General features: G+C 41.8%; 1 protein-coding gene across 1 annotated transcript in view; it reads right to left on the reverse strand.

Moving 5' to 3' along the window:
* Positions 1–12,420, reverse strand: part of LOC131256934 (eukaryotic translation initiation factor) — a 47,405-nt gene extending 34,985 nt beyond the window's left edge. Inside the window, exon 1 of the mRNA XM_058258041.1 lies at positions 12,065–12,420. Within this exon, the coding sequence (XP_058114024.1) occupies positions 12,065–12,241 (177 nt within the window). The 5' untranslated portion in view covers positions 12,242–12,420. The remainder of the gene's footprint in view (positions 1–12,064) is intronic.
* Positions 12,421–12,626: the final 206 nt, after the last annotated feature.

A 12,626-nucleotide genomic window follows, 5' to 3' on the forward strand; every position in this document is an offset into this window, starting at 1 on the left:
CACTGGCATGGAAGAGTCATCAACCCAAGAGACTTTATAGGGTTGAGGGTGGGGAGTGGGCTTCAGGCCCAAACGATCCAAGGTGCTAGCGGAGACCACATTTGTACAACTTCCACTGTCGACAATGACTTTGCAATTTTTTTTCCCACTTTTGGCATAAGTATGGAAAATAGTAGAACGACGCCAGTCATCCTGGTCCTTAGCCTGAGTTAAGATACGTCTGACTATAGCAAGTGGGATAGTCTCCTCATCATCTCCATCACTAGCACCCACATCAGGGCGATACTCTTCTTCATAGTCGCCCTGGTCATTATGATCTTCCCCTTGATCTTCAATAAGGAGGGTCTTTCCCTGCACCTTTTGGGGACACCCACGTGTGAAATGACCCATTTTGCCGCACTAATAGCATTCTGTAGGCTCACCTCCTCTTGAGCTAGATCCCTCAATGGCCTTACCCTTGAAATCTCTAGGATTGGGTTGACTAGAGGAGGATGGTTTGGACTAAGTCCCATAATTAGGTCTCATACCCTAAGATGGAGCCCTAGAACTGGGATCTCGATAGTCCGTACATCGAGAACGCTGGAGTGCTACATACCGCTCTAACTCAGGCACCAACTGGTAGGCATGATCCAAGGTGACAACATCGCGAGTGAGCAGCTCGTGTTGAAGATCAAGTCGGAGCCCCATCCTAAATTTGGAGAGTGTCACAATGGGATCCTCCTGGATGTCACACCGCAGCATATGCTCATCAAATTTAGCAATATAATCTGCGGCTGACATGTTCGCCTAGTGAAGGGACTGCCACTGATCCATGAGCTTCAGTTGGTATGACAGGGGAAGATACTTCTCCCTCAGGGCCTCTTTCAGCTTGGCCCATAGTGTGATGGGAGGTTGCCTAGACCTCTCAAGTCGGCGCTCATAGTTCAGCCAAAAAGACTTAGCCTGACTAACAAGCTTCATCTTGGCGAACCGCACTCGACAGCCGTTAGGCATGTCATGCCACACGAAAAAGTGATCCATGTCTACCAACCAGTCGACAAAGACTTTGGGGTACAGCTGACCATCAAAGCTCGGCGCATCGACTTTCACACCTCTCATGACACGGCCTTCAACATAATGTTGGTCATGGTACTCGAACCGGGGTGGATGAGGATGCACCCCTGCACGGCCAACTACTGGGCCATGCCCCCTCGCATAATCCCTAACAGGCTCTCTGATGAGTAGGACGTGCTATGGGAGCCCTAGCTGGCTCTACTAGGGTTGTGGGATCCCTCCTAACACCACACTCAAATACCTCAGCCTGAGACTCATGCTCGTCACCAGGATCCTCAAGGTCAGCAAGGCGCCGCTTATTGGATTATGTCGCTATTCGCTACTCCTCAACGGCTGTTTCAAGACGATCTAACCTAGACGTGATGGGCTTGTAGTGCTAGGTTCTGTTGAGATAACGGGTTGGGATCACAACTATTACTTGTGGCTGCCATACCGCGACACACCTCAGACAACTTTAATGTAAGGACTCACGCAAAAGGAAGAAACTAATTCTACGACGAACATGAAAACTGATTCGATGGGGCACGGGGTGTACCCAATGTAACCCTAGACTCTAGCTCAGATTTACTATCCTAATGGTGTGGCCTAAACACTATATGAGATGCAATCTCAACCTATATGCATGCACACAAAAGACGTTAACTTTATATGGGACTCACAAATACTCTATGCTAAACCTGTCTCTGATACCAAAAATGATGTAGGATACATGTGTGGATGTCATGTGTCACAGGAGATTATTCAAAGGACAACTCAAAGCATACAGGTTATGGGCCAAGCCCACTAAACAATAATTTCAACAGAACAGTTCGCCAAACAGTAATTTCAGCAAGCAAAAATGCATGTCATTTCATTAGAAATCATCCCCACATGCACACGTTCATATAAAGATTAAATCGCAGGATGTCAAGGTTGTTAGACAACCCCTTAGCACAGAATATCAACAAAATACTCATAGGCAGATTCATACACACATAGAATTTGCCATACTCATTCACCACATAAACTATGTTTAGAGGAGATGAAGATCACGTGGGGTATGGGGTGGGATAAATCTATAATTTGGGAATTGAAGGTTGGGGGAGGAAATTGGGAGAGAGTCTAGGGTAGGTTTTATGTTGGAGGCAGGGACATAGGGTGTCGAGGTTTTGGGCGTAATAGATTGAAGGATTTAGGCTAGATAAGATCAAAGAGGTGTTTTTAAAGGAGTAGAAGGAGAAAGAAAGACCATACCTTGCAGAAGATAAACACGTGAGTCGCACGCCCATAAAAAGATGGAAACTCACCACCTTGCTCCAAGTCTCATTGAGGGTTCTTCCAAGTCACATGGAAGAAAGAAAGGCTTCTCTTTAGAAAACAAACGTATACTCTTTATTACCCCTAGGGTTGGACGTTTCTCCCCTTTAAGTAGAGTTTCACATTTATAAGTAAAATGACCAACATGCCCCTTTTTAAAATCTAGCAAAGTAGGGGCCCACTAAGAAATCCAAACCAACCAAAATATGCAGAAAAATAACAAAACATAAATGGACACTAAAACTGGAAAAAGGACTTGATCAGATGGTGGGCCACCATGTGATCGGACGCGATCCAACGGTCGGATCTCAACCAAAACTCTCAAAAAGTATCCTGGCACTCTAAATAATGCAGCCCATGTGCATCCTCCCAGTTTGGGGCCTTCATGATGCTCATCCTATGCACATGAGGTCTTCAAAGTGGTCTACGGGCCAGGCCCACGTAGTGATTACCCAAATAAAGTGTGGATTGGGTTGGGCCAGGGCCTGGGGCTCTCCTACGGCGACGCTGGTACACTCTGATGTCCGCATCAAAAACTCATCTTGACAAGAGGCCCAGTTCAAGAAATATGAATCCAAGGAGTATGAATCAAGTATATACCCGCAGAGCACCAAATAAGCAAGTATATTCCCGCAGAGCACCAAATAAGCAAGTATATTCCCGCAGAGCACCAAATAAAGCAAGTATATACTCGCGAAGCACCAAATAAGGCAAGTATATACCCACAAAGCACCAAATAAAGTGTCAAACCACAACTTTCTTTTTTATTCTTCTCTTTTTTCATAGAAAAGGGAATGGGAGCGACAGAGATTACCGGACGAGGGAGAAATAGAGACGGCAAATGGGGCACCGATCCCAAATATGACTAAGAGTGCACAGATCTTTGTGCACCCACATATCACCAAACCAAAGAAGAAAGGCACCAATGCCCCTTTCTTCCGCAGTTTCGAGAGATTTTTGAATGGAGATCAAAACTGGATCCGTTAGACTTCAAATGGCAAAGAGTGGTCAACAACAGATCTGTTGAAGGTGGTAACAAATTGAAGATGATGGGAATGAAGATTGATGGAAATTTGATGCAGTTGGCGATGTATCAGGCAACTGCAGAGAGCAAAAGTGACTTGCAATGGATTGTGCGCAAGTTGCTCTCTTTTTTTTCTAGATTATAAATGGACCAAACAAAGAAGGGCAACAGTGGTTTAGTGGACGATAGGACAATGGATGAAGGCAGAGAGACCGTGCTAGGATCGGTACTACTCTAATACCATGTTAAACCACAAGATGACAAGCCAATTCGATTGGCGACGGAAAAGGTCCTAGACAAATAGAGGTGGTAGTGGATTCATTCATTGCCCCGAAATCAATGGCGGATTATGGATTTCGGCAAATGGTGCAATGACAACCATAGTGGTTCTGACAATAATGGGGGTTCCTCAATAGGATCGATGGTTTTAGATTTGCAGAGATTGTTAGAATCGGAGGTGGAAGATATGGATGGCGATAGTTTTTGTTGATAATATCAGGATATGAGGGATGCATTGTAGGTTGGGTTTGGGCACTCGAGTGCAATGGCAGCAGCCTAGTGTAAGCGTTTGGACAACGAATGGGTTTAGAGTGGACCGGGTGGTGGAGCCACTGTAATGCCCCAGATTTTTTGCCAACTTGGGAATTGGACGTCCTTAGGCATTACATGCATTGTAAGTTGGGTTTGGGCACTCGAGTGCAATGGCAGCAACCTAGGGCAAGCATTTGGACAACGAATGGGTTTAGTGTGGATCGTGTGGTGGAGCCATTGTAATGCCCCAGATTTTTTTGCCAACTTGGGAATTGGATGTCCTTGGCCATTACTTTGGTTTCTTGATTTGAGTGCATGTTTGTGTGCATATTCGCACGTGTTTGAGACCAAAAGGAGTAATCTTGGGTCCACCAAAACCACCCGATCAAGTAGAAGTGTGAATTTTGGAGATTCTGGACAACAAGGTTCAATTGCACCAAGAAAACATCGAGCCACCGAGCAAATCTAGACAGCAAGGTTTAGCGAAATCAAGTGGAACTCGGTTGCACCGAGCAAATCTAGACAGCAAGGTTTGATTGAACTGAGTAGCCATGTACAACAATGTACAACTATGTACAAATTTGAAAATTTCAGTACGCTGACTTCAAAATTTTGTATATTCTTCAATACAAATCTGATTGGGGCGATTCAAAAGCCAAAACAAAGCATAATGAGTCTAGTTTTATAGACAAATACATAAATAATAAAATTAAAATTAAAATGATGTTGATCTTAATACCTTTTGGAAACTGTACCAAAAATCATTGGTACCAGGCAAGTGATACTTCTGGAACTTTAAAAAATTTCTAGAGCTTGAAATAGAATGAAATTTTGTGGGGCTAAAGTAGACTTGATGATGAATTACTAGAAAAATTACAAAAATAATTCAGTAACTAAAAGTGCCAAAAACGATACAAACAATCAACCTGTTAAAACTGAAAATTTTTGTAACTGCAAGTTGCTGATGGACTGGACGCATCTTTTTCATCTTAGAGTTTTAGTATTCAGTGTCTACTTAGGAATTATTTCTAATCATACCAAGAATCATCATGTATGATTAAATTAGTGTTTTTTATTTTTAAAATATTTTACTATTCCAGATAATTTACAGTTTAATTAAATTAGGACTCTTAATTAAGATTATTAGAGCTGAATCGTTATTTTCACTAATTACGAAAAGGCCACACTATAAACTTAGCTAATCCAAACCCTAGTTGCCCCGCGCAAGAAATCTCGGCGCCCAGTTTATTCCAAAAATGATTGGACTAACCAAACAAGCTCTAAACTGCTCGTTGGTGGCCCATTAAACTCGAAACTATAGAAAGATGTTTGTCTTGGTAGGCTTGACGACCATCGCGGAACATTAAGCAGGGATCACACCTCAGATCGATCAACTTGGCTCGTGAATTGAGCACATAAAGTGTGTGAATGCCCCTATAAACTGTTAGAAACTTAAGTTAATTCTTCATGTCTGAACTTTGCCAAAGTTGCGACTTTCGAACCATTGGATCGGGATTAAATTAAGAATGCTAACCTAAGTTAATATCCTACACATATCCATAAAGCCACAACCCCGATCGATGATCAGTAACCATTGAACTGACTTTTGATCACAACCGTTGTTCGGTGTGTCCAATTTGCGGGGCGAACGAAACATTGCGTGTATCACCACTTAGGGCAACTATCCTACAACTTAGATCAACCCGTACATCCTCTAGTGGATCCCAAAAGCTAAAATTAACCTCATATAGGGTTTTTTTTTTTTTTAGAGGAGACGATAATTTTATTTAGAAGAAAAAAGAAGACAAAAGGAGAGGATCAACTCGCTAAGAATGCGAGGAGATTATCCTCCAACATGAAACAAATTACAACCCTTCATATTAACAGTGTAAGAAGCCCACTCGACAACATACTGTTGCACCTTCTGAACTATTGAACCTGCCGAGTTGGATACACCATTGAAACATCTCCCGTTTCTTTCTTCCCACACCGACCACCAAGCAGCCAATAGATACATTATCCACACCATGGTCCTTTCTTTTCCTAACTTGGGCCCATGCCAAGCTTTTAGCAGGCAGTGTGAAGATTTAGGGAAAGCCCAGGATATATTGAAAGATTGAAGGATAGCTATCCACACCTGGTTTATGAAAGGGCAATGGACGAAATGATGGTCCACTGATTCCGCTTCGGCCATGCAACATAGACAAATATTTGCAATAGTCATACCCCTTTTCCTTAAGTTGTCAACAGACAGCACTTTCTTCTTCCCAACTAACCAGCCGAACACAGTTTATCTTTGGGGAACTTTGTATTTCCACACTTGGTCTGTCCTAGCTTTTACCACTGAGGATGATTTTCTATCAATAAAATTGTACAGGGACTTAACCGAGAAGGAGCGCGATCTGTCGAATCTCCATATTAATTTGTCTTCTCTCTCCTGATCAATCTTGCAACTGATGATACGGCATTGCAGGGCCGCATATTCTTCGATCTCCCAATCTTGGAGATTTCTTCTGCAAGTGGGATTCCACACTGTTTCGTCCCCTATAATAGAAAAACAGTCAACCACCCGGATGGATCGATTAGGAACAAGGCAAAAAATATTCGGGACGTCTTCCTTTAAAGTTGAATCCCCCACCCATACGTCTTCCCAAAAACTTGTATTGTCACCATTTCATAAAGCAATGCCAATACCTTTGATCACCTCCCTCTTAGAAGAAAGAACTCCTTTTAGTAAAGAAGAGGCTCTATAGGCTAATGATTCCTTTGTCCACCAGCCTCCCTTTGAGTTGCCATACTTGCTCTTGATGAGAGAATTCCACAACGTCCCTTTTTCTGTTCCAAGTCTCCAAAACCATTTACCTAGAAGAGTTTGATTCATTGTTTTGAGATTTTTTATACCTGCACCACCATCATATAGGGTTGTAATATCGATTTCCTAGTCTGTAGGGCCAAAAGAACCACTTCCGGCACGATAAATACAACCCGTTTGAGCTGCCCTCCCCCAAATCCGAATTTGCTGGGGTTTGAGAGGAAGAGAAAGAGAATGAAGGAGAGGAATAGAGAAAGAGAAGGAGAAAGAAGAGAGGGATGGGAGAAATGGTGGGGCCCAGTACTGGATCACACCGTCTGATCCCCGTGCAAGCCAGATCTTGCAAGATCTCACCTCTACACTCGGTTTCGCGTCTTCCACGGCCGAAATCCGTCGATTTCAGGTCGAATTCTTCACCCCTTGCTAGGTAAAATGCTCCCTAGCTATCTTTTCACCTCTTCCTTTCGTTTTTCTACATTTTTGAACCATTAGGATTGGAAACCCCCTTTTGTTTCCGTCCTTTCTGGGAAACCCTACCCTAGGGTTTGTTCATGCTAGGGCTTGAGGTCCCGACGATCGATTAGGTTGCAGCTCATGCTATTACGGGAGTCGTATTTGGGCATGGCCCCATGTGGATGCCATTGTACACCAATTTTGGGGCCAGACTCGTCGAATCAAGTTGGTGTTTGCTCGAATTAAGTTAGGTAAAACCTTTAACCCTTGATTAAAGTCTAATTAGGTTAGAATTTAAGTTACTAATGATGAGATTGCCGATGAATTGGGGTTTGGAGTGTTTTTCCAAAATTTTCAATGATATGGTCGCATCCAAATCGAGGATTTTTTACTTTAAGGTAAAGATCTGCCCTCAAGCTTCTACCTAGCCTTTTATATGATAAAATGTTTATATTTACTATTTGGTTAATAACATGCTCGATAAAATGCTTGAGTTATATGAAATTCCTAATATAAGAACTCTCCAGTGTTGAATGTTAAGAAATGTTGATATAGATCAAATTGTGTTGATGTAAATTGAATTGTACTGAATCGTACATGTGTTCAATTGTCATGTGTTGATATAGGTCAGATTGTGTGATGTTGGTTGAATTGTATTGATTCATATGTGTTCAATTGGTATAAACTGGTGTGGTATTGAATTTCCTTGTGATTATGCCAAGGTATTCAAAATCAGTTACGTAACGGTCATAACCGTTACACGTTATGGGGTTGAAACGGCCGTAACGGCTCTGTAACGGTCCAGTAACAGTTTTTTCAAAAAATAAAAAACAGCCATAACGGCCGATACGGGGGCTGTTACGGCCCGTATCACAACAATAACGGTGGTGGCCGTTATGGCCACCGTTACCGTTTTGGAATACCTTGGATTATGCTCATGTAGTTGATAAGTCCGAATTGTTGTGGTGGTGGATCGAGCTCCGCAAATTATTTAAGTAGATAGCCCGCTTTATGGTGACTATCACAAACTTATACGGTCGACCAAAGTTGAAAACAGACGATCGGCAATAGTTGGAACTACATGGGATGCTTTGCACCAAAAGCCGATTTTGCCAGGGATCCTCCATAGTCGATCACATCAATTTAATGCAAAGCTCGATCATTCTTATCTCTAGTAATTGGATAACATTTGATAGAATCTGGGATACCATTGTTACCATTAATTTAAGTTCATTCATAACCATTAGTGTGTTACGATCTTACAAAGACTCATGAGCCGAGCATGGTGGTATAAGACATTGTGTTCAAGCTGTCAACATATGTTGGGATGGTGCTCCACATAATGACCAATGAACATTAATGGAAGTAACAGATTGTTATTCGAACGGCCCCCATCAAATACTAGGTCGATGGTTCCATGCCAAAGTACCATTCGAACAACCCGAGCGTGAATGAAATTGGGTGACGAGTGTTTTTTTTAATATTAATTTGGTTTTGAGTGACAAGCCCACACCTCTGAATTAATTATTCGTATTTGGTATTTGGGTGACGACCCTCAACGTGTTGATTTACATACTATTGGGCATTATGTCGTACCTTTGGAATTGTTGATTTATGAGATATAACGGGTGATGAAGCTTAATTTGGATCAAGGGACACTGGTGAGGAGTTGCCTCGTGCCGCATCAAGACACGTGATCCGGGTAAAGCCTCATAATACAATAGAGGTATCCTAGCTTTGCCATAAATGTTGTTTAAACTTAAAATAATAACTACTTGGCTAATCATGCATATCATAGCATGCATTTATGGGTTACAATGTATGCGAACCATTGCTATATTGATTGGTTGTTGTGGTGATTGTGTTGTTGAAGTGGAAGTATTATTATTGTTGTTGTTGATCACGGGCCATGTATTCACATATCATAGCATTCATGCACTTAACAACTAAATTAGGAAATTGTTTGTTTTGTTATGTTATCATTACCTGCACTTGGTTGTATGAATAATATGTGTAACCTGCTTAGTGTTTATGCATTAAAGACAACATGCTTAAAAGTAGTAAATGTAGAAATATGTAATTATCGTGAACCTACTTATAACTAAAATGTCTCAGGTATAATCTTGGAGATATTTCTTCATTGTGTTGGCGTTTGATGCCTTCCATTTGGCATATACAGATGACTCTGGAGTGGGACCAGATAGTGGTACGCTTAGGGCACCCTAGTAGACTTATAACTTCATCCTTTTTGTAGTCGTATTTTCCATACATGTTGAATTTATTGTGATTTGTATAATTCTCATTTGGGCGGACAATACATTTGGAATTGTATCTTTAACATATTAGCCTTATATTTCGAGGTTTTGTTATCTCTATCTTTCTTTGGATCCGCTAAGTTGAAATGCATTACTCTGATTATTTTGGTATGGAATGAATGTGAATCTAAAAGAGGACACACATGCATTTTTATTATTTCACACCCAGGAACTCAAGATCGGAATCTCCATACTCAGGTGCCGAATTTCAGGGCATGACAGCCATTATGCAGACAAAATTAGGAGAGTGTTGGAGGGTTCTATCGCAATTCCGGTGAACGGTGAACAGGAACAAGTGATGGTAGGGACACGGTAGATCAAAGATTTAACTCTGCTATCATGTCAAACCACAAGAGACCACATTGTGGCAATTGTAACTTATTTATTTCATCGACAATAACAGGAATATATAGAAGATGTGAGAGATCTGTACAAATCTTAATAAATACACATCTTAATTAATAATAGAAAATTTCTAATCTAGTATTATTACCCTAGTCTACTCTAACAATGACAAAGAATATAGTATCTCTTGTCAAAGATAAATTTACAGCGTATACAAAGAATATATGGGATTTTTTTTTTTGTCCAAAGCCAAAAGAAATTCATTACTCATTATGGACAGAAAGTTGTTCTACAAGTCTTTATACAACATATCAACAAAAGAAATACTCCCTTTCCAAACTAAGATAGGAGGCAACCCCTCTCTGCCAAATCCCAGTCATGTACATATCTTTGTTTCCTCCATGGCCTATGTTAAGAATTCAAAGAAAAAAAAATATATTAGAGGAGAGGATGGCCCAATTGACAAAGTCCTCAACATCTAAGGGAGTCAGGTGTCCCACTAGTTGCCACTCACAAGACTACCTTTACAGCATGAGCACCAATTCACTTATATTGAAAACGCTTTACCAGGGGCCATGCTCAAGTTGATGATTGATATGCTGATTTGTAATCTCTGTATTCTATCATGATTAAAACCATATTCTAGCATGTGTGTGGAAAAAAGGGCACCTCAATTGGAATTCTTAGCCCCAACCCATTTAGCACCTCTAACCCTGGTCATCCGAGATCTTTCTTCTAGCATTTGTGCATAGCTTGCGATTCATCAAGGGGAGGTGCTCTGGAAGGTCATTTCAGTCCCAATGAAAATGAGTGGTCGAGAGAAGGAACACCGCATCAACGGAAAAATTAGGGAAAGTGTTCTGTTCGCTGGCTCATGTTTGGACGCCACCATTCTCAATAACCCCTTTGAGTGTGGTGAGATATAGTGCTTACCCATCAGAGATTCAGAGCTTTTCAGCATATGGATAGTCGTCGGCCTATTGAATGCGCAATTCAATCCAAAACAGATTGCCATTTAAGTGCTCAAAATCCATATTGAGTTTATATCTGACTATTTGAGTTCAAGCTGTTGGAACAAGTTCGACAGTGATCAACAAGAGCTTGGTGATCTCATCTAAGCCCACAGGCTCATAAGCTGCCTAGCAGTGTGATAAAAGGTACTCACAGCTGAATCCATACTTAATTTCTTTGAATTACCACTGTGGCTACCATCAAAATAGCTAACAAGCTCAGAACATTCTAAAACGGGAATTCTGATTCTTCTCATAATCTCATTAACAGCCCAAGATCAGAAATCACACCAGACTACCTTGGGATGTCCACGTGCTCCATCAAGTAAGTGCTTATGCCTTACCAAATCTCTAGTGAGATAAAACATGCCCAACCATTTTCATCTCACTTGCAAATTGGGCAGAGAAATCAACAGCAGGTGAATTTGGTAGCCACCCCAAATACAAAGTGAAACGAAAATCAAGTCATCCCCACCAGACTATCAGCACCAGCTGCAATTTGGATGACATCCAAACACACTCTAACATAGAACATAAAGGGAAAGATGTAACCAACCATTTGTCAAATTATTTTATCCAAACATAATCGAAAAATGAGTGTAAATCATCAATATCCATAGCATACAAAAAGGCTGTAAATTATATGGTTATTCCATACATGTGGTGCATAAGTTCAAGATCAGAATCATTCAGCTATTGTACTGTGCTGTGGAAGGGCCATACCCTAAAATTCCTACCAGCCAGATTAACCTAGCAGTTTCTTGGAGGATTCTGCCCATCAGATGGCAGCCATTGGTTGAATTCATTTTGTTTTTGCCAACCATCTGTTTCTAGACCCCAGAAATCATCCACTCAGCAGCCAGGATCATCTAACCACTGCGATTTTTGGGTTTTCCCGATCCACAGTAGGTCCGAACAGATGACTGATTCGGATCTCATGCATGCATGAAAGGTGTACGGACACAGGAAAGAAGTCTGATTTTTTAATCGAAATTTAAATCTATCAAAATCCATCCTACTAAAGAATTGCGTGAGAAGATCAAAGCATCCATCCATCAAACCATCAAAGAAACAGATTACGAAACCATCACCCAGCTGCTGCGCCAAAACCAATCCCGACCGTTGGATTCGGCGGAAGAAAAACAATCTTTTTATGGCAGGAAGAAAGGGGAAATAAGACAAGGAAAGACCAGGATCCGTACAGATTCTTTGATTTCCAGCTGACCTTGAGGGGAGCCGTTGCGCCATGGGGCCGGAGGAGCTGGAGATCGGACGATGAAGAAGATCCGCTGCCGATGCCGGAATTCCCAAAAGCAGAGGAACGAGGGGCAAGGAGTCTGCTGCCTCCTTTGTTCGCTCCACCACCTGGCCTCAAGCTCAGAACCGTCTGATCTGCCTGCATAACTCGATCCGCAAGATCCTGGCCGTTGGAGAGAGAGAGAGAGAGAGATATAGAGAGACAGAGAGAGAGAGAGAGATAAGAGATTGGGAGAGGTGGCTTTTGCCTCTGACCTCTCTCTCGCGGCTGCAAAAGAGGTAAGAGAAGGGGAAGAGAAAAAGAAAGACAGAGAGGAAAACCCTTTTTATGTCCTGATGAAATCTGCCCACTGGCTGCTGTATCCCTCACAGAACCTTTTCGTCGATGCCTGACCGTTGATCTAGTGGGCCCCACTCTGGATTTTCATGCCCTCTCGAACTTTCTATCGGTTGGGCGATCCTAGTCTTGTTTCTGAAAGTGGACCATATTGAGAACTGATCACATCCCGACAAGGTACCACATCTTGTAG

Source organism: Magnolia sinica, chromosome 9 (assembly GCF_029962835.1).
Source record: "Magnolia sinica isolate HGM2019 chromosome 9, MsV1, whole genome shotgun sequence".
Classification (NCBI taxonomy): Eukaryota; Viridiplantae; Streptophyta; class Magnoliopsida; order Magnoliales; family Magnoliaceae; genus Magnolia; species Magnolia sinica.